This window comes from Artibeus jamaicensis, unplaced genomic scaffold (assembly GCF_021234435.1).
Source record: "Artibeus jamaicensis isolate MK-2021 breed Jamaican fruit bat unplaced genomic scaffold, CSHL_Jam_final contig_2790, whole genome shotgun sequence".
NCBI lineage: Eukaryota > Metazoa > Chordata > Mammalia > Chiroptera > Phyllostomidae > Artibeus > Artibeus jamaicensis.
Window position 1 is genome coordinate 2,321,222 of NW_026521616.1, and position 19,641 is coordinate 2,340,862.

Below are 19,641 nucleotides of genomic sequence, written 5' to 3' on the forward strand. Positions count from 1 at the left end.
TGCTATGCACCTGAAAATGTTACTCACTACCAAAAATGAAATATAAAAACCTGCTTGTACTTGCAATAAACGGAACAGAACTTCACTGTCCTTTGAGGCGTGTTGTCGTCTGTTACCCATCACCGACGCCTTACTTACCTTTCAGGAACCCCTGGACCCTGCTGCGGCTGGACTGCGGCACCCAGGTGTCTAGGCCCCTGCAGTCCTGGTTTCTTTGGTCACTGGCGAGTACCCCCAGCTTTGCAGTCACAGGGGCCACTAAGCAAAGCCAATTGGAACTGTCGCCCTTGCCTATCTCTTTCCGGAGAAACTGTAGGGAACAGTGGAGAGAACACTTTAAAATGACTTAAAAACAACAATAAAGTTTTATCCCAGCTTTGGATTAAATAGCTCTGTTATTTTGATCGACTTTGTTCAAGGGACTCAATAAATCCCAACGAAGGGCAACTCTCTGGTCAGGAGACTGCTCCTTTCCACACCTGCCACGACACATCGCCTTCCCTCCACCTTTTCTTCTTGGTCCAGGGCGCCACCCTACCCTGGGCCCGCTGGGCAGCGGAGAGCCAGGCGGCGAACGGTAGGCTGGGGGCCCAGGAGCAGGAGCCCCTGCGCGCCCCCTCGCGGGGGCTCCCGCCTCCTCGGCCCGCGCGGTCCCGCGCTCGGCTGCAGGGAGCCCGCGCTGCAGCTGAAGCTGCGCAGTTAGGCTGGCCATGAAGGTGTAAAGCCCGGCCCACAGCGGCCAGCTCTAGGGGTCGCCGGGGCCTCTGGTGGACAGCGCAGAAGGCCCGCCCTGCCGCGGCCCTCTCCCCTTCTCCCGCCGCCGGTGCAACTCCGGGGCGCTCCTGCACCGCTTGGCCTCGCGCCACCCAGGCTCCGCCCCCGGCGCGAACCGGAGCCCGCGGGGCGGTCGCCGGAGGCAGGGGCTGCAGCAGACCACAGGCTGCGTGCGTCCTGCCCCAGGCGGGCCCAGGGCCCCCAGGCGCCCGCCTCCGCCGCAGGCAGACGCTTACGTCAGAGAGGCGAAAACCAGAAGGAGGGCTAGGAAAAAAAAAAAAAAGACACGAGGGCGGAAGGGGAAAAACTTTATTTTTTTTCTAATTCTCTCCTGGGGCTGAAGTGAAGGGCAGACGACTGCGCCAGCGCGGTCTTCCGGAGAGAGCCGGCGCGACCCCAGCCGGCTGCGCGGAGGAGCCGGGTCCCGGAGGCCCGAGGGGGCGCCCGACATGTGGGACCCGCAGGACTTCGAGCGCCACTGGCAGGCCGAGTTCCCCGGGCAGGAGGCGCCAGTCATGCGGCTCGACTCGGTGCTGGACATGGAGCGGGAGCTGGAGAGCTGCAAAGTTAACCTGCGGCGGCTGCAACAGGTGCTGGCAGAGGAGAAGTTTAAAGTCTCCTACCTGCAGTCGGCCCTGGCCGGGGAGAAGCGGGACCTCGAGCGCGGAGACGGCGGCAGCGCGGGAGCTTCGGCCGAGGAGCCGGCGCCGGCCGCACTGGAGCGGGCGCCGCCACAGCGCGAGGAGGGCGCAGCGGGCTGCGGCGGAGACCTCCCCGCACCCGAGCACCCTGTGCCGGAGGTGGCCGCCAGGGCCGAGACACCTCCGTACGTGTGCCTGGACCTTCCGCCCTGGCCGGTGGCGGCGGGGGCGGGGGGCACCGTGCGCAGTTTGACCGCGGCCATCCACCAGCAGCTGCTGCAGCCTCGCATCCTCTTCAGGTCCCGGGAGGACTGTGCGCCCCCCGGCCCCGATGGCACAGTGCCCAGAGCCCCAAGAGAGGAGCCGTCCTCTGGGACCCGTGCCGGGCGGGGCTCAGAGGAGGGCGAGCCGGACGCCTCGGGCGGGGACGATGGGGGTGACAGCAGTGACCACGACTTCGAGATGGTAGATTTAAACGAGAAATTCGTCCTAGGCCACTTGCTCGTGGCCCCCTGCCGGCTCGGGACCCGCGAAGAGGCCGAAAAGCCGGCACGGGCGGGCAGCCCCCATCGCTGGATGCACCTGATCCCGGGGGGCTGGCGGCAGCAGCGTCGGAGCCGCGACCTGGAGCAGCTGGAGTCGGAGGCCAAGGACGGGCGGGGCTCGCCCACAGCTGCGGACGAACCCTCCAGGCGCGGGGCCCGAGAGCACCTTCCGCCGTGGCGGCGCAAGAGGTTCCTTCGGGTGCCGGAGCGGGACTCGCCCAGCCACAGCTCGCCGGAAAGGGGCAGTGACTGCAGCCACAACAGCTCGGACCACGAAGACGGCTCCTCTGCAGGTAGGCGCCCTTCTCCCTCGGTCCCCGCTTCGCGCACCCCCAGGAGCAGCTGATCGCCTCCTGCACCCCATCCCAGGCATTTCTTTTTGGTCCAGTTTAACCTCAGGCTCTGGGAGGGGGCGGGGGGGAGGGAGATAAGGTTTACGTGTTTACCTTGAACCCACTTGTGGAACTTAAAGAAAAAAAGAAAGAAAATAAAAATGTGGTGCGAAGTGATTTCGACTTGGGCAAGTTTTTGAAAGCTTTACGGGGACGGCAGGGGGTGATGGAATGGTGCTGGGCCAGACCCGGGGAGGAATCTTTCACTTAGGCCTTAGCCTTTCTGCTCTGACTGTTGCAACATCATCCATTCTCGCCTCTTCCAACGCACCCTCCACAGGTTGGCCAGGTTCCTTGGTGCTACACTGATGGTATCCTTCTCTGCACAAACTCCAGTGTCTCCCATTTCCCCCAGGCCCCTTGATGTGGAAGTCTAAATCTGCCACTTAATTTTCTGAACTTACCTCTCATCTTCTCCAGCCTGTATCTGTGGACAAAACAAATTGGAACAGGTTCTCACTCTGGGAAAGGTACATGATCCTTAGTGTCCCCTGCCTTTGCTGACTGGCCCTCTTCCTAGAGGCTGTGCCTGATCTGTCAGCTTGTAGGAGCCCAGGAGCCTGAGTGGGAAGGGAAGGGTTTAGAATCATGGAGTCTTCAGGCTGGCCCAGTGCCCAGTGATCATGTCTAGTGCAGTGCCTTCATTTGATAAAGGAGGAAGCTGAAGCTCAGAAAGATTGATTGGTTGGAGTGAGCCGATACCTCTACTTGGACCTCCTGTCTTTTGCTGTTTTCCCTGATATATCTGCCCTCTCTTCTGAGGACAGCGCCTGGTCTTGGCCATTTTGCATCCCCTTGTAGTGGTCTGCATGGTGCTTTGCACATAGTATTGAATAAGTGCTCGATAAATATTTCTTGAATAAATATCCCCCAGCCACCCAGCTCCTCATAGGTTGGGGAGGAGGAAAGGACAGGGATGAGGAGTGGCTGGCCTGTGATTGCTCCATTGCTGCCCCAGGGACTGTCAGGGTCTCCTCAGCCATAGGAAAAGTATAAATTGGTGTCTCTGGCTCATGCTGTGACCAGGAACTTCAGATGCCTTCCTGCTAAGTGAAAGAGGAAAAAAAAATTACTGATGCTGGGATTGTTCCAAAATCTCCATTATTAGATCTTATCTGGGTAGGTTTGCATTTGAATGAAAAATGGTCTACTTTGCTAAAAGCACATTTGGAAGGTCCATCAAGTCATCTGTTGTGATCAATTACACTTATTCATTAGCAGTGATTGGCTACTTTTCCCATAGGTCATGCTTTTGCTGCCCGTGCTAGTAACATTTTTTATGTGCCCCTTTAACTCAAAGGAAGAGTCTGAAGATTACATTCTAGTGCCAAGTTTCAAATGCCCTCAATGGAGGCTACTCAAGTGGTCCAGAGCTGCCTGAGAGCTGGCTCCAACCCCACCCCCCTCAGGCCCACATCAATCACCCTGCCAGGTGTGCCCGGTGCTCTGGTTTTCCCACAGGGATTGACTTCTGTTTCTGCATGCTGTTTCCCCTCTTCTTAAGGGCACTCTAGCACTGAACGCACCTTGAAGCAGACTAGGAACTAGCATTCCCTCCAGCCTATAGCTTCAGAAGGTGGCCCCTCTGGGTGGATCAGTGATAAAAAAGATTCTCCTTCCTCTGGACTGAAGACTCCAGCCAGGGCACATGGTTGGCACTCATGGCGTTGGCTAAGGGTGCCGGGGCTGTGTTTTGGGTCCCATTCCAGGACCTCTCCACAGGGCAAGCTTTGCAGGGAACCTCTGCACAGTTGCATGTGGGGGCCCTGCCTCTGGCTCCAAAACCTCCCCAGTGAGGAAGTGAAGGGGGGTAGACATGCACATGCATGCACGCACAGGTACATATCCATCCACTCATACATGTGTGTGGACACATGTGCACACAGTCACATGCATGTTGCACCTTGGCACACACTAGGAGAAAGAGACTTCAAGTACACAGAGAGGCACTAGAGCAGAAGGATTAAGGGCAGAGGTTCTCACGCTGCGGTGACAGCCCGCTGAGGTCATGTGGTGAGGAGTGAAAGTATTGCCAGGCCTTGCTTGGCCATCCCTGCTTTATTTTTCTCCATCCATTGCACTCACCAAACTACCGCCTCAGATGCTACAGTTTTGAATGTGGATCTTACTCATCCTTTGCAATCAAATGCATCTCCAAGAGGGCAAGGATTTTTGTGTCTTTCATTCACTGACACTGCCCCAAAGCCTAGAGCACTATCTAACATGTTAGGTGTTCCATATATATTTGTTGAATGATATCTATCTATCTATCTATCTATCTATCTATATATTTATTTATTTATTTATTTATCTTTAGAGAAGGAGAGAAATATCAATGTATGGTTGCCTCTCATGCATCCCCTGCTGGGAACTGGCCTGCAACCCAGGCGTGTACCCTGACTGGGAATCGAACCTTCATCCTTTGGTTCGAAGACCTGTGCTCAATCCACTGAGCTACACCAGCCAGGTCTATATATATATATATTTTTTTTTAATGGGGTAGAATAGAGTAGAAAACATCAGAGTGCATCACACATGGTCACGGTGAGTATTTTTCTGTTTCAATCGTGTATACATGTGTAGGTGTCTACTGGGTCCTGATGTAGAATGTATTTCTTGGTGTGGGCTGGACAAAAAGCTTTGAAAACCCTGATAAAGACCATGGGCTCTGAAGCTAGACCTCTTGTGTGATCTTGGGAGAAGTTATTTGAATTTTCTGTGTCTCAGTTTTCTCATCTGTAAAATGAGGCCAACAAACAGTGCTCACCTCATACTGATGATTCGAGAAGGAAACGGAATGCCGTTTCTGAAGGGCTCCGAGCAGGTCCTTGCCTCGGCCCGCGAGGCAGTCAACGGGGTCCACCGATATACCTGTAACGGATGAAGGGGGATGGGACAGGAGGTGCGAAGAATGGCAGCAAGACAAAGGATTCTGATCAAGCTGCAAACTTTATTTTTCCGAACTGGGTATATATATAGGGGGGGAGGGAGAGGAAGGAGATTAGGTTGCTTGCTATTGGCGAGCTTGAGACAAAGAAGGGCCCGCTTATTGATTACTTGGGTGCAACTGGTACTCGTGGACACCTCATGTGCCTGTAGCTGATTGGCTTGGGGAGCGCATGCACACCTCATGTACCTGTAGCCGATTGGCTTTGTGGAGCGCACAGGTTCCTGTAATCAATGCAAAGTTTTTAGCTAGAAGCCAGGTGTAAGGTTCCCAACAGGTCCTGGCACAAGCAGATTTGCCCGCAGTGTTCACCAGCCATGACGACAGGTTGTTTTCTTTGAGTTAATGTTTGCCGCTTCCAGACCATTCTGAATCACAGATGCTCTGGGTTTCTATGGTGCATGTGTTTTTCCTAGGAAGGCCCTGGCTCTTTCTGGTGCCTTCCAGGCAGTAGGGCAGGACCCAGGGCGGAGTGGTCATGTTAGCTCGTGAGGCTCTCTTGCTGGACTGGCCCTAACGTTGTTTTTCCCTCTCCCCCAGCGATCATGTGCATTGTCTGTATTCAGACATCTGTAACTCAAGGTCAGGTTTATTGGCCAATTCAGGCGTTGCTGCTTCTCAGTCTCAAGGAGAAAAGAGAGCACATGAGACCTCTTACAAGAAGGCCTTGAGGCAGAGCTACTCTCCACCCCGGGCAAGGGCTGTTTTCCCTTAGATGACGGCAGGTACCCATACCACCATGACGCATTTGCGGTGTTTTTCTATGCAGAGTGGCCAAATCAGAATTTAAGTTAGTTGGAATGCCTACTTTTTTAATTTAGTTTTTAGAGAAAGGACATTAAATCTTTTTAAAATTTTTTATTTGTTTATTTTTAGAGAGAGGAAGAGAGGGCGAGAAACATCAATGTGTGAGAAATACATCAATCAGTTGCCTCTCGCACACCCCCAAATGGGGCCTGGTCCACAACGCAGGCATGTGCCCTGACTGGGAATCAAACCAGCGACCTTCTGTCCATAGGCTGGCACTCGATCCTGAGCCACACCAGCCAGGGCAGAATGCCTGTATTTTTTTAGTACCTTCCTTTTAGCTCCTTGTAACCTTGGTTGGTACCAAGAAAGACTAGGCCCTGTTGCCGTGAGTGAGGGTGGTGGTGTGAATGGGCTGGGGCATGGGGGCTGCGCAGCTGGAATCAGCGGTGTGGGGGCGTGTGTGCCGTGACATCAGCCTGGGCTGTCCTGGTTCTGCCCTCCCCCGGTGTGAGACTGCGGGTAAGCCACCGACCTTTCTGACCCAACACTTAACTTGGTGCCGACTCCTGTTCTGAGCATTTTACACGTATTAACTCATTTATACTGCATAACAGATTTATGAGATGGGTACCATGATTATTTGCATCTCACATTTGAAAATCTTGAGATCCAGAGAGCTTCAATAACCCTGCCCAAGGTCACCCAGCTTATAAATAGCACTTAGGATTCGAACCCAGGCACTCTGACGCCTTAGCCTGTGGGTTCAAATAATAGCACCTACCTCTCAGGGTAGCTAAGATTAAATACAATAAAGTATTTAGAGAGTTTAGCAAAGCACCTGGCACATAGTTCCCATTAAGTGCATACATGTGTAGTGTCTGTATGCAGGTGCATTATTATCATTTTCTTTATCAGCAAAGTCTTCAGAAGACCATTTGGGGTCTTCAGCAAATGGGCTGCTGAAGGGCCATTTGCTGCGGAGGTCAACCCTCAGGGCTGCTGCCCACGCCTGGGGCTTCGGGGTGGACCTGGCCTCTCAGGCGAGCAGGCCACCTGCTGGAGTTTAGCCCTCCACTCCTCAGCTGCCACTCGGGCAGCCACAGCCGCATGCCCACGGGAGGAGGCCCCGGGGTTCCATTTTTCATGCGGACCTGCTTCTGCAGTCTGTGGCGTCCCCTCCGCCACGCATGCGCTCTTTGTGGACCAAAGTGCTCGCTTCCAGCAAAGCCCGAAGGTGGCTTTCAGCGTTAGGTATCCTTTCGACTGGTAGTAACTATTCATCTGATATTCTGGCTTTAGTTCAGATGATAGAGTAGCTATCATTAATATTTTAAATTGGTAGTATTTTCTCCTTGCATTAAACTTTGCTCGGTGGAGAAGGAGCAGTTTCTATTTTTGCTAACCCTTAAAATTCATTCATTCATCCCACTCAGCAAGGATTTATTGAGGTCTTACTTCATACCTCTGTGTTAACGGTCGTGACTGCAAAAGTTCCTGGCCTGCCTTTACAGTTCTCACTGGCTCTTTGGCTCCTGGGCTAGGTGTCATAGGTTTTTAGATAAAGAGACAACATCCCAGCAGGTAACCTGTCAAAGCCCAAAATAGGCAGCTAAGAACTGTTATTTAGAACCTCAGCAACATTCAAGAGCCTAGAACAGAGAGAGATCTTAGGGTTCATCTAATCCTGCCTCTCCTCGGACAGATGAAGACCCTGGGGCACTAAGAGTAACCTGCGGTCACATGTTCACGACCCTTAAGACAGGGCCTACCAGCCAGATCTAGGTGTTTTCCATCCTATCCAATGGCCTTTCTTTCCTGGGATTTTAAGCAGAGAACTCGAAAGAGGTGAGTCCTGCCAGTACAGGAGCAGCGGACCTCCTGGTTTAGCCTCACAGCCTGCTCGGTGGGTGTCAACGGTTAGTCCCATTGTATAGGTGAAGGTGCTGAGGCTTGGAGAGGTAAAGACATTTATCCAGAATCAGACAGCTGATAACAGAGCCAGCATTTGAACTTGGGTGAGCCTTACAAAGCTGGCGCTTTTCACTTCCGGCGCGTCCTGCTGACCCGGCCCGCGCCCTGGGGCTCTGCATCCCTCAGCGGGGAGGCCCGCCGTCGGAGTCCGCCGGGCTGCCAGCGCAGACTTCTTATTTTGAATCTTCATGGGAAATGTTCTTCCTGCTAGGTACTCCTGTTACCTATTTCATTTGTAACCTGGTGGGTTTTTTCCCCTTCCTGTTAGTGACTAGTGAGATTTTTGCTCCAGAATAAAATGCCTTGCGTCCAGTGGATGTGTTTAATAACTTAAAGTATTGAATTTCCAGCCTTAGCTGTGATAGAGGTGTTTTTTTTTTTTTTCATTCCCCGTTGTGGCGAGACATTAAAAAACTATTTGAGACACGTGAGCTGCTGGCTGGCTGGCACTCGTTTATAGCCAGAGTTGACATGGTGTCACTGTTTGCTTGGTTCCGCAGTGCCGGCCTCCCTCCTCCCCTGACCCCCGCCGTCTTAGCGCCGTCTGCATCTCGTGAACGCTTTACTGATCAGTCAGAGGATGTGGGTAGTTTAACAATTTTTCCTCCTCTACGGCCAGCCTGAAAATTTTTTTACTCCTCTAGTCCATTTTTCTTCTTATTAAGAGACTATTCACAAAGCAGTTGGCTCTATCTTTGCCTCTGGGCCTTTAGGTTTTAAAGTCAGGATCTTCATACATTTTCCTGGCTTTGAAATAATGGTACAAACACTTTCTGCATCTGAAAACTGGGCGTGATGTTCCCCAGCTTGCAGGGTTGTGAAACTTACACTGGACAAATTACCGACTTTCTCTAAGCCCCAGGGTCCTTAACAGGGGTGATAACCATAGGACTACGTTGCGAAGACTTGTTGCGAAGCCTCCATGAGATGATGTGTTCAAAGTGGCGCACAGGCGGGCAGCTGAGCGTTTAATAAGTCTCAGATGGTGTTATTGTTACTGACCTACGTACAGGGACTTTCACTTCGTCTGAACCAAGACACAGCTCATATTCATTCTCTTCATGTAGTGAAGTTGCCCAAGCCTCTTCGTCTGCCTTTCTCTCCTTTCTTGCCTTCCTCCAGGTCCAGGGCTGTGTTGCTCCTTTTTTGTTCCTTTCTGGTCCCCGGTCCTTCTGCAGTCAAGCCCTGTCTCCCCCAACATCTGCAAAACCATTCTCCACTTCTCTGCTACCCTCTACCACTTGCTCTCAGCCAGTGCTTGCTCCTGCCAGTGTCCTTTCCTGTGCTCGCTCTGGCATTTGAGACGCCCTCCCACCTCCATTTGCCTAGTCGCAAAGCCAGACTCTCCTTTAAGACCTAGATTTTTTAAAACATTTTTTAAAGATTTTATTTATTTATCTTTAGAGGGGAAGGGAAGGAGAGAAGGAGAGAAATATCAGTGTGTGGTTGCCTCTCATGTGTCCCCTGCTGGGAACTGGCCTGCAACCCAGGCATGTGCCCTGACTGGGAATCAAACCTTGATCCTTTTGTTCGAAGACCTATGCTCAAGCCACTGAGCTACACCAGCCAGGGCAAGACCTAGATTTTTAATGGAACCTTTTATTGGTTAAGATATGGGTTTTCTGCGTAAGACAAACCCCCTCCCCAAAGTGGCTTAAACAGGGTACAGGTTTATTTATTCCTCATATAATAGAATTCCAGAAGTAAGCAGTCCAACACCATCAGAAATTCAGGCTTCTTTTGTCTTTTTGCTTTTCTGTCCCAAGGTCACCTCATGGTCTAAAACAGCTTTTGGAAAGCCAGTCATCACATTCATGCTTCAGACAAGAATTAGAAGAAAAGGAGTGAGTGGGAGCTGTTGGTCTGCCTTTTAAGGCACGAAGTCTTTCCTACCAATTTCTGTTTAGATTTCATTAGCTACCTCTAGCTACATGGGAAGCTGGGAAATGTAGTATTTTATCTGGGCATATTGCCATCTGTATAAAATAGAGGCTCTGTTACGAGGAAAAATGGCAGCATCGATATTGGGTAGGCAGCTAGCAACCTCTGGCACAAGCGTTTTCCAACTACTCCAACCTATCCTACGGCTCTTAGAGTGAGCCCCACACTCACACAATTGTCTTATTGTTGTGCCATCTATTAGTGCATTGACCCAGTAAACAAATAACAACTGAACCACTGCTCTGTGCAAGGCACGATGCCTTTTATGTATTTACTGTGAAGAGCTGCTCTCAAACGAAGGGGCGAGCTGGCTCCTGGAGAGCGAGGAACGTGGCTTGTGCTTCTGTCTCCCTCCCAACAGTGTCTTTCTCAGGGCTGGGCATGCGGTAGGCACTTAATAAGTGCTGGTCGATTTTGGAACTATAAATTCCCTGGCTTTGTCCTTTGCTAGACGGTTCTGGTTGTGTAAGGTTTGTTTTGGGTTCATTCTTGTTTTGAGGAATCATAGCAGGGAGAGGGGGCATGGAGTATCTGTAAACATCAGGGCTGCTTCGTAGCCACATAGACTTGTCCAGGTGTTGGGGTAGATGTGACTGTTTTGGAAACTGGACTCCGTTTATTTACCCAACTAGAATGAGAATCGGAAAGCTCTGTGCCTACCTGGCTTTCTTTACCACGCCGTGTCTGTAGCTGTGTTTACGCCACGCGGCTCTGTCTTGTTCGTGCGCTGGGCAGCTGCCGAGCGGATCTGCAGTGTCTCCGCAGTGAGCAGCCCCTTAGGCTCGGGTTTCTGCCTTCTGTCGGATCCTGGTCCTGGTCTGCCTGAGACAGACTGTCTGCAGGGGGGTTGCCGAGGGCTTGCGTCACGTCCTGAAGCTGCCGAGAAAATGATTGTTTAAAAATTGTTATCGGCACTTAGGAGGAAAGGAACTGGAATATATTTAGCGTCTACTACCTGCTAGTCATTATGTTGAGTGTTTAATCTACGTTATCACATTTGCATATTCAGAACAGTTTTCTGCTCTGTTCTAACTTTAAGGTACTGTTCTTACAATTTTTTAATTCTCACCTGAGATTTTTTTATTGGCTTTAGAGAGAGGGGAAGGAGGGGAGAGAGAAAGAGAAAGGAACACTGATGTGAGAAAGGCTGATGAATCGCGATGAATCGCCTCCGGTATGCGCCCCAACTGGGGATCGAACCTGCAACCTTTTGGTGGGCAGGACCACGCTTCCACCAACTGAGCCACTTGGCCAGGACTGTTATTCTTATTTTGCAGATGAGGAAACTAACACTCTGACCAATTAACTAACAAACCCAAATTTGCTTAGAGCTAAGTAGTGGGGTTATTTTTCCCTCCTATTTTAAAAATTAATTAGTTACTTTTATTAAGAGATAATTCATATATTATAAACTGCACCCTTTTAAAGTGTATGCTCACACCCTGGCTGGGTGACTCAGGTGGCTGGAGTGTGGTCCTCACATACCAAAAGGTTGCAGGTTTGAATTCCAGTTGACACATACCTAGGTTGCAAGTTTCATCCCCCGTCCAGGCACAAACAGGAGGCAATGATCTATGTTTCTCTCTCTCCCTTCCTTCCTCTCTCTCAAAATCAGTAAACATATCCTTGGGTGAGCAGTGAAATAGTAACAATAAAATAAAGTGTGCGGTCATGGGATATTCACAGAGTTGTGAGCCATGACCACTCTAACTCCAGACCCCTTTCTTCAGGTGAAGACTCCAGACTCCAGACTCTAACTCCAGACTCCTTTCTTCAGGGAGGGGTTTTTGAGTCTAGGCTTCTCTCAAAACTGTGCCATTTCCTTTTCTGATTTGCCACGTGCAGTGGTTTAAAATAACCAGACCACATCTTGGGAAACAGCAGGCCTGGCTTGGGCAAGATATGTGCACAAAAGGACCATCCACTTCTTCAGTTGCTTTTCCATCATCACGGCAGTCTTGGTTTTGGATGGGGCTGGCCTTACTTCCTCTGGTCCCATCTTACCCTGTTTGTGTTTTCTGGACTTGGGGAAGGGGGTAGAACGTCCCCTACTTGAGGTTCCATGAGCACCCCTTGTTCCTACCATGGGGTTTTTAGCTGGCATGGTGAGAGGGGCCCTTGTGCTGACCTGTGTCTTTTTTTGGCTTGGTAGCCCCAGAATGTCATAGTGCCTGGGATACAGAAGGTACTTAATAAATGTTCATGAATATTTAGACATTCATTCTATTGCCTCTAATCTAAACCACTGCAATAACCAATTGTTCTGCCTCTAACCTTTCTCCCCTAGCTCTTGGTTGTCTTCCAAATTAAAAACAGTGATTGCTCGACCCCTTAGTCTCATTAGACTGAAGTGATCCTACTGGCTGGCTGTCCCTGTAAAAAGCTTTCCTCCTAAGCCCTACCTAGCAACTGCTATTTTCATGCTATTGGCCAATACTGGGTCACATGGCCATTAGCTGCCCAGGGAGCTGGACAATCAGAAATTTTAGCTCTTCAGCCTCTGCTGTAGAGTGTTCAGGGGAAGGGGATTATGAATGGCTTTTGGATAACCAGCTCTGGAATCCTTCTCTGAATTTTGTACATTCACTCATTTGAGCAATTGGAAAATGGTTTGCTTCTTTGCTACCCGCATGGGATTCTAAGCCTATAAAGTGTGTGTGTGCAAGTTAGAAGAGGGCCACTTCTTTTAATTCTAGTATCTCTGCCCCTAGCACAGTGCTGGCATATTGTATTCACTAAACAAATAAAATAAGTATTGGACATTTTCAAGTAAGAATTTTATGGGATTAGAATAGCTGAGCAGACCGTTGGGGTCTCTAAGCATTTAAAGTCCTTTTCCTTTTTCCCTCCTTGCTGTCTTCTTTGCCTTTTATCTTAATCTCTTCCCTCCCCCACCCCCTTCTCCTGTTTTTGGACCAGGAGAACCCATTGATAAGACACATTCTAGAGCTGTGGTGGGTTTTTCTCCCTGAAGCTGTTTCAGACTTCACATGCCTCAGGGAGGTGTTGGTGTGTGCCCTTCCAGCTTACCTACCGCCCTGTCCACCAGCCCGGCAGCTGAGGATTGGCCATTGTGTGTCCCTCTTCCTGGTGGGAGTGTGTGGTTTCCTGAGGGCAGGTGATGGAGAAAAAGACTGATATTCAAACCTGGCCAACGAGGCCCTCCCCAACTAATGGAGACCTCTGCTAGTCATTAGGACCGCAAACTAAATTTTGGGGTTCCCTCTTGCTTTCCAGGAATCTGGTAGGTAGGATTACATTACTGGTTTCCTTGTAACTGGGTAGGACTATTTGCCTAGTTCTGTTCAATGAATTTGAATGGAAGTGATGTATGAAACTTCTGGACCAGAGCATTTCATGCTGACAGGAGACCCACCAGAGCTCTCCTTTCCCTTTGCCATTGAAGTGCCCAGTGTTCCATATGGTGACTGCTCTGTCCACCAGGGTCCTAGAGAGAGGGCGAAACGGAGCAGAGCTCTTAATCAGCTCTCAGTGGACATGTGCTAGAGTGAGAAATAAACCACAGTTATTTTAAGTTGCTGAAATGTTTGGTGCTTTTTGCTGCTGCAGCATTATCTGGTTTCTTCTGACTGATACAGATACGTACCTGACATATATTCATACAGAAGAATAGCAGATGATACTCATGGCTAAGACTTTTTTTAAAGAGAATACAGAGCAAAAACAGCAAGAAAACTATATGTATCAACAGACTCCAGAGAGGTCTAGCATAGGCTTTTGGTGCCCTTCCTTGTCTGAGGCTACGTAGGAGTATGCTCGCTCGCTCTCTCTCTCTCTCTCATAGAAAACTACCAAGACATATGTGGAACATTTCCCTTCAGAGAGGTCCGTTTGAATCTCAAGATTTGAAACTCTTAAGGGGACTGGCCACATAGGCATATCCTGCTAAACAACCAGCCATGGCAACCAAATATGACTCCCCACACACAGAATGAGTGAAACCAGGTGTGCATGACCAGTCTCGATGTTCGTGCAAAGGAACTTGACAAGCTGTTCCAGCACAGTCCATTGTTCCACATGCAAAATTTTGAAATCACTAACATAGTGAAAAAGATACTAGAATTAAAGAGCATGGAAATTAATTTCGTCCGCTGTCTAGTACTATATTAACTTCATTTGTGAGGGTGGCAGGCGTAGACATCTGACCGCCCCGGCCTCTGAGAAATGTGATTTCCTTGGGGGATTTTCCTTGGGGGATGAGCGTGACACTCAGAAAAATTCCAGAAGTGCAATGTAATTTTCCAAGGTCCCTGTTAATTAGATTTGTGGGCCATCCTCTAAATTACTCATCACTTACTCCATTATTTATTTTAATTATTAAAAAAAGACATAGACAGCCCTGGCTGGTGTAGCTCAGTGGATTGAGTGTGGGTCTGTGAACCAGACAATTGAGGTTCGATTCCCAGTTAGGGCACATGCCAGGGTTGCAGGCCGGTTCCCTGCAGGCCAGTTCCCAGCAGGGGACACACGAAAGGCAACCATACATTGGTGTTTCTCTCCCTCTTTTCTTCTCTTCCCCTCTAAAGATAAATAAATAAAATCTTTTAAAAAAACCTATTGTACAAACAAAAAATAAATATTATTAAAAAAAAGAAAGACATAGACAAAAGTTTGAAACTTTCAATCTGTACATTGGGGATACCTAATTGTAATGAGATGGTTTTGTAATGCCAAGTGTTTAGTAGGAGTGTAGACTATACGTATATTTTAATTAGTTCAGCCCCATGAGACCAAGTGCTACTATTTCCTTTCTATAGTCAGGGGTCCCCAACCTCCAGGCCACAGACAGGTGGGTACCAGTCAGAGCCTGTTAGGCCGCTGGGCTGCACAGCGGGAGGTGAGCTTGAATGTAATGGGCTTGAGTCATCCGAAACCATCCCCCGCCTGCCTCCCCCACCTGCTGCCCCCACCAATCTGTGGAAAAATTGTCTTCCATGAAACCGGTCTCTGATGCCCAAAGGGTTGGGGACTGCTGCTATAGTAATAAGTCTAGGGAGCTCAAGTCACTTGCCCAAGTAACACAGCTAATAAAGGGCAGAACTAGAATGGAGCCCAGTTCTTTCTGGGGCCAAAGTTACCCTACTCCATCTTATAACTGACTCCTGAGCTCTTCGGACCGAAGCTGCTCATCTCTAAAACAAGGTGATTGGACTAGGCGGTTTTCCAGGCCTATTTCATAAACACTAGTTTAGTCGGGTGGGCTGGGACTCTTTTCGGAGGGATGGGGAAGAGCTTGGCGCTGAATCAGAGGAACCTGGGTTTGGATCCAGTCTGTAGGCTGCTTGTTATTTTGTGCCCTCAATACTTCTATAAACCTATTTCCTTTCTTTCCTCCTTTTCTTTCTTTCTTTTTTAGATTTTATTTATTTACTTTTAGAGAGAGGTGAAGGGAGGGATAAAGAGGGAGAGAAACATTGATATGCGAGACAAACATCCATTGATTGCCTCTTGCACACCCTAGTGAGGAGCCTGGCCCGCAACCCAGGCGTGTGTCTTGACTGGGAGTCAAACTGACGGCCTTTTGGTTCACAGTCTGGAACTCAATCCACTGAGCCATACCAGCCAGGGCTATAAACCTATTTTCTTTTCTGTATGATGGAAATGATTATATGTCACCTGGTGCTGTAGAGATTAAATGGAATAATCTTTTGGAAAATGTTTAACACAGGGCCTGGTATATAGTAAGCTCTATGTAAATGCAAACAGTCACCGGTATGATGGTCAGGAGCATGCTGTCTAGGACCACATTGCCTGGGTTTGAATCCCAGCTCTGCCACTTAACTGCTGTGTGACGCTGAGCTAACTTATGGAAACTGCGTGCCTCAGTTTCCATAGCTGTAGACTGAGGGTGGTAATAATGTGATAGCAATACCCAAGTAAAGGTGGTCTGAAGATAAAGTTACTCAGTATATAAAGCACTTAGCAGCTGACACCCAGTAAACTCTGCATTGGTGAATGTCATTATCATTATCACAGTCATTACGGGTTTGGCCATGTCTATTGCTGAGATACACTGTGAAGGTGAAAAATGGCATCTTACTCATCTTGTGTGGTCATATCCCTAACTGAAACCCGAGGCTTCTGGAAATCCTGCAGTTTGAATAATCCAAGAGCCGGAGCAGTGGAGCATCCAATTACCCATGCCTTCCAGCTGCAGCCCGGGAGGAAGGTGAGGCCTCAGCACTGTCTAGCTGAGGTTGTGGTCCTGTTACAGAGAAAGCCTTGCTTTGTATGCAGCTGCCTTGCCTTGGTTCAGCTGCATAATTGCGCCTTTTTGTTTTATTTTAAAGCATCTTGAGGAATTCAGAGCCCTCTCCTGCTGAGAGTAGAGAAAGCCACGGGTGTCATGTCTCTAATGAGCCTTGTGGACTCTCTGATGGCCCCACCAAGGCAGCCAGGCAGGGAGCGCACGCACAGGCCCACACCGGCCTCCACAGGCTCCCTTTGAGCACAGGCCACCACGCTGGACTTCATTATGGGGCTCCCTGAGCACCCCCCGGGTACCCCATGCCTGTCCTCTTTGTCTCAGAAGGGCACAGGGTTGCTTCCTGAATGCTAGCCTTGTTGGTAACCTTTGTGGACTGGCAGTGAGAAAACAGAATTAATTATTCATATCTGCGGGCCTGAAGGAGCTGTTGTTTGCAGAGTTGACTCCTCTTCTGGCTGCCAGACCCAGAATTCCCCAGGGACTTTGGACAAGCAGAAGACAGTGTGGCTCTCGGAGATGGCTGCTCTGAAAGCAGAGGTGTCCAGTGGCGGCCCCAGCTTGCATGCCGTCTGTGGATGGTGTGCTTTGTTTGCACCGCAGAGGGTTAAAACAAAATTAAAACAATTTAAAATTGGGAGGTTTTACATAAAACCCAGATTTCTGTCTTTTCTCGAAAGATGGGACGATTTACAATACATGTGGAAATCATCAGACCAGACAGCTGACCTCTGCAGACCAGGCCTGACTCCCTAATTGCTTCAGGCTTCATCTGGCCCCTCGTGCGCCCACATTGTGAGAGGTGCGTGCACAGAGCAGTGAACAGAGCAAAACTCCGGAGCTGAGCTGCCTGGCCTTGCAGCCTGCCTCCGCCGCTGACTAGCCATGCGCCTTTAGGCAAATTGCTTAACCGCTGTGGGCCCCAGTTTCCTCATCTATATAATGGGGACAGTACTTAGTTTACCTCACCCATTTGTGATTACTGAGTTAGTGTAAGTGTTTAGGACAGTAACTGTCACCTTTTAAGTGCTGCTTCACTGATAATACCAGTATTACACTACCTGCCTAGTGTTTTAGGCATTTGAAATCACTGTCCTTGTGTTAAAGAGTTTCCCATAGAAGGAAAAAAATGTATTTCGTTCCTAATGTGCCTCTTAACTCACTCATAAGTGTTTACTTCCTCTTTCAGCCCCCAATCTCAGCCCCTTGGAATGTCATAATTAGAGTAGTGCTACCTACCGTGACAAACCACCTGCAATGTATCAGTGGCTTGACAGGCTAAGTGTCTTTCAGTTCACATTAACAGTGCACACAAGTGTTCCTGATGGGCGGGTTGGCTTCCCATGGTCACTCAGAACCCAGGCTCAGGCTCCTGTGGAACTGCCTGCCCTCCTCTAGGCAGCTCTCAGCTCTCAGGAAGCACTAGGAGAACAGGAGAATGAAGACACACTTGCTTCTTACCTCTCTTAGCCCAGAACTGATACCCATTTCTTCCTTTTGTATTCCATTGGCAAAGACGAGGTGCGTGGCCCCTCCTAGATGCAGGGGTCCTGGCAAACGTAGCCCCCGACTTGAGCAGCTGTTCCCCAGCAGAAGCCGGACTCTGGGAGGTGTTTGGGGCAGGAATCCTTGGAGGGCCCCCGCGGTCTTGGCCGTCACAGCCATCGAATAAGGCCCCAGTCAGCCTCCTCCCGGACCTGTTTTCTTGCTGCCTCTCTTAGCCTGTGAAATGTTTTCAAGGGTGACTTCCTTGTTTTTGTTTTTTTGTTTGGTTTATTGGGGAGAGATGGAGAAAACCCACCATTTTATTTTTCATTTCATGCTTCAAATTCATCCAGGGGTGTCCAACGTTTTGGTGTCTCTGGGGCCACCCTGGAAGAAGAGTTACCTTGGGCCACACATTGAATACACAAACACTAACAAAAACTAATGAGCAAAATAAAAGGTTTTAAGTAAATTTATGATTTTGTGTTGGGCCACATTCATAGCCATCCTGGGCCGCATGCAGCCCATGAGCCTTGGGTTGGACACTCCTGCTGGGATTAGGGTGAAAAGAGAAGGAGGAAGTCCTATATAGCATTTCACAGCTCTTCAAAATAAAAAGCATCTTACACTGCCTTTGTTAAACCAGCTTGCTCCTTTGGAACCAGAGCCCGTCGTCTTAGAAGTCAGCTCACTATGGGGTTCTGACAGTGTGTCTTTGCTGAACTTGGCCTACAGTCTCTGAAAAGCTAGCACACCAGTACTTCTTCTGAGTTGAGAAAATGACCTTCAGCCTCTGTGACCTTGATTCGGGCTAAATAATATCTGCTCAGTCACCCAACATAGGGTTACCTTCCTGCTCTACACGCCCCTTCGTTTGCTATTCTGGTCCCAAATCAACCAACAGCTTTCTCTATTCCCCTGAATCACAGTTGTTCAGTGAATTCATTGCAGGCACGCTGTGCAAGAAAAACCCAAAATCTTCAGTGTCACATCTGACCACTTCCTAGCCCGACTCAGCTCCCACCCCAAGCACGTTACAAAACCAAGGGTTTTAGAAACTGAAAAGTGGAAACTAGTCTCCTCTGGTTCCAGGCTGCAGCTCCTTTCGTGCCATGTCCTGACGACAGACCACAAAAGATCGGTTTTAGAGCAAACTCATTGGGTCCTGCGCCATCAGATGGGGTGACCCCTGCTGACTCCTTGGGGCTCCGTTCAGGGATGTGCTGGGGAAGTCCACACTTCTTCAGCTATTTAACAAAGGGGTGAAAAAACTCTTCACTCCAAACCACCATCCCAGATACAGCTTCTCCCCCAGCACTTGCCTTTGTGTCTCAGTTTAACACTTGCCGCATTGGCCTCTTCCGGTCATTTCCATGGCACCCCCACCTCACAGGGCTCGCCAAGGGCAGGAACTGGTTTACGATGGTAAAGGGTGCAGGCCCTGGAGCCAGATTTCCGAGTTGTAAAGATTTTAGAAAGTTATTTCACCTTTCTGTGCCTTGGTTTTCTCATCTGTAAAATGGCTGTGGCAATAGCAACCACATCCTGGAATGCTTTGAGGATTAAATGAGGCAGTTCAGGGGTACAGTGCCCGCCAGGTGGTGAGGACTCAATAAATAACATATCATTCCACCCCTGTTTTCCTAGCATCTGCTGCAGGGCCTTAGGTGCCCCACCTACTTGACAGGTGTGTGCTGATTAACCTGAAAGGGTGACTGAGGAAATCATTAAACTGTGACTCTTCCACTTTTGGAATAATCAAGATAAAGAACTGACTGCCAGTCACAGTCCTCAGCAGGAACACTGCAAAACCAGATTTCTGGTGCCTAGCCCCTGGGAAGTGGGGTCCCAGCGGGTCTGGGCAAAACCTGGAGTCTATGTTTTAACGAGTCTCGGGAATCCTTGGCCGGCCGGAGTCGGGCTCGCTGTGAGGTGGTGGTCGGCCTTGGATTTCTTTTTTAAATGTGCA

At 49.5% G+C, this 19,641-nt stretch overlaps 1 protein-coding gene across 1 annotated transcript in view; it reads left to right on the forward strand.

Annotated features, from left to right (window-relative positions):
- Positions 1 to 944: 944 nt before the first annotated feature.
- ABR (ABR activator of RhoGEF and GTPase) overlaps positions 945 to 19,641 on the forward strand; it is a 172,122-nt gene continuing 153,425 nt past the window's right edge. Inside the window, exon 1 of the mRNA XM_037162856.2 lies at positions 945 to 2,253. Coding sequence (XP_037018751.2) covers positions 1,224 to 2,253 — 1,030 coding nt within the window. The 5' untranslated portion in view covers positions 945 to 1,223. The remainder of the gene's footprint in view (positions 2,254 to 19,641) is intronic.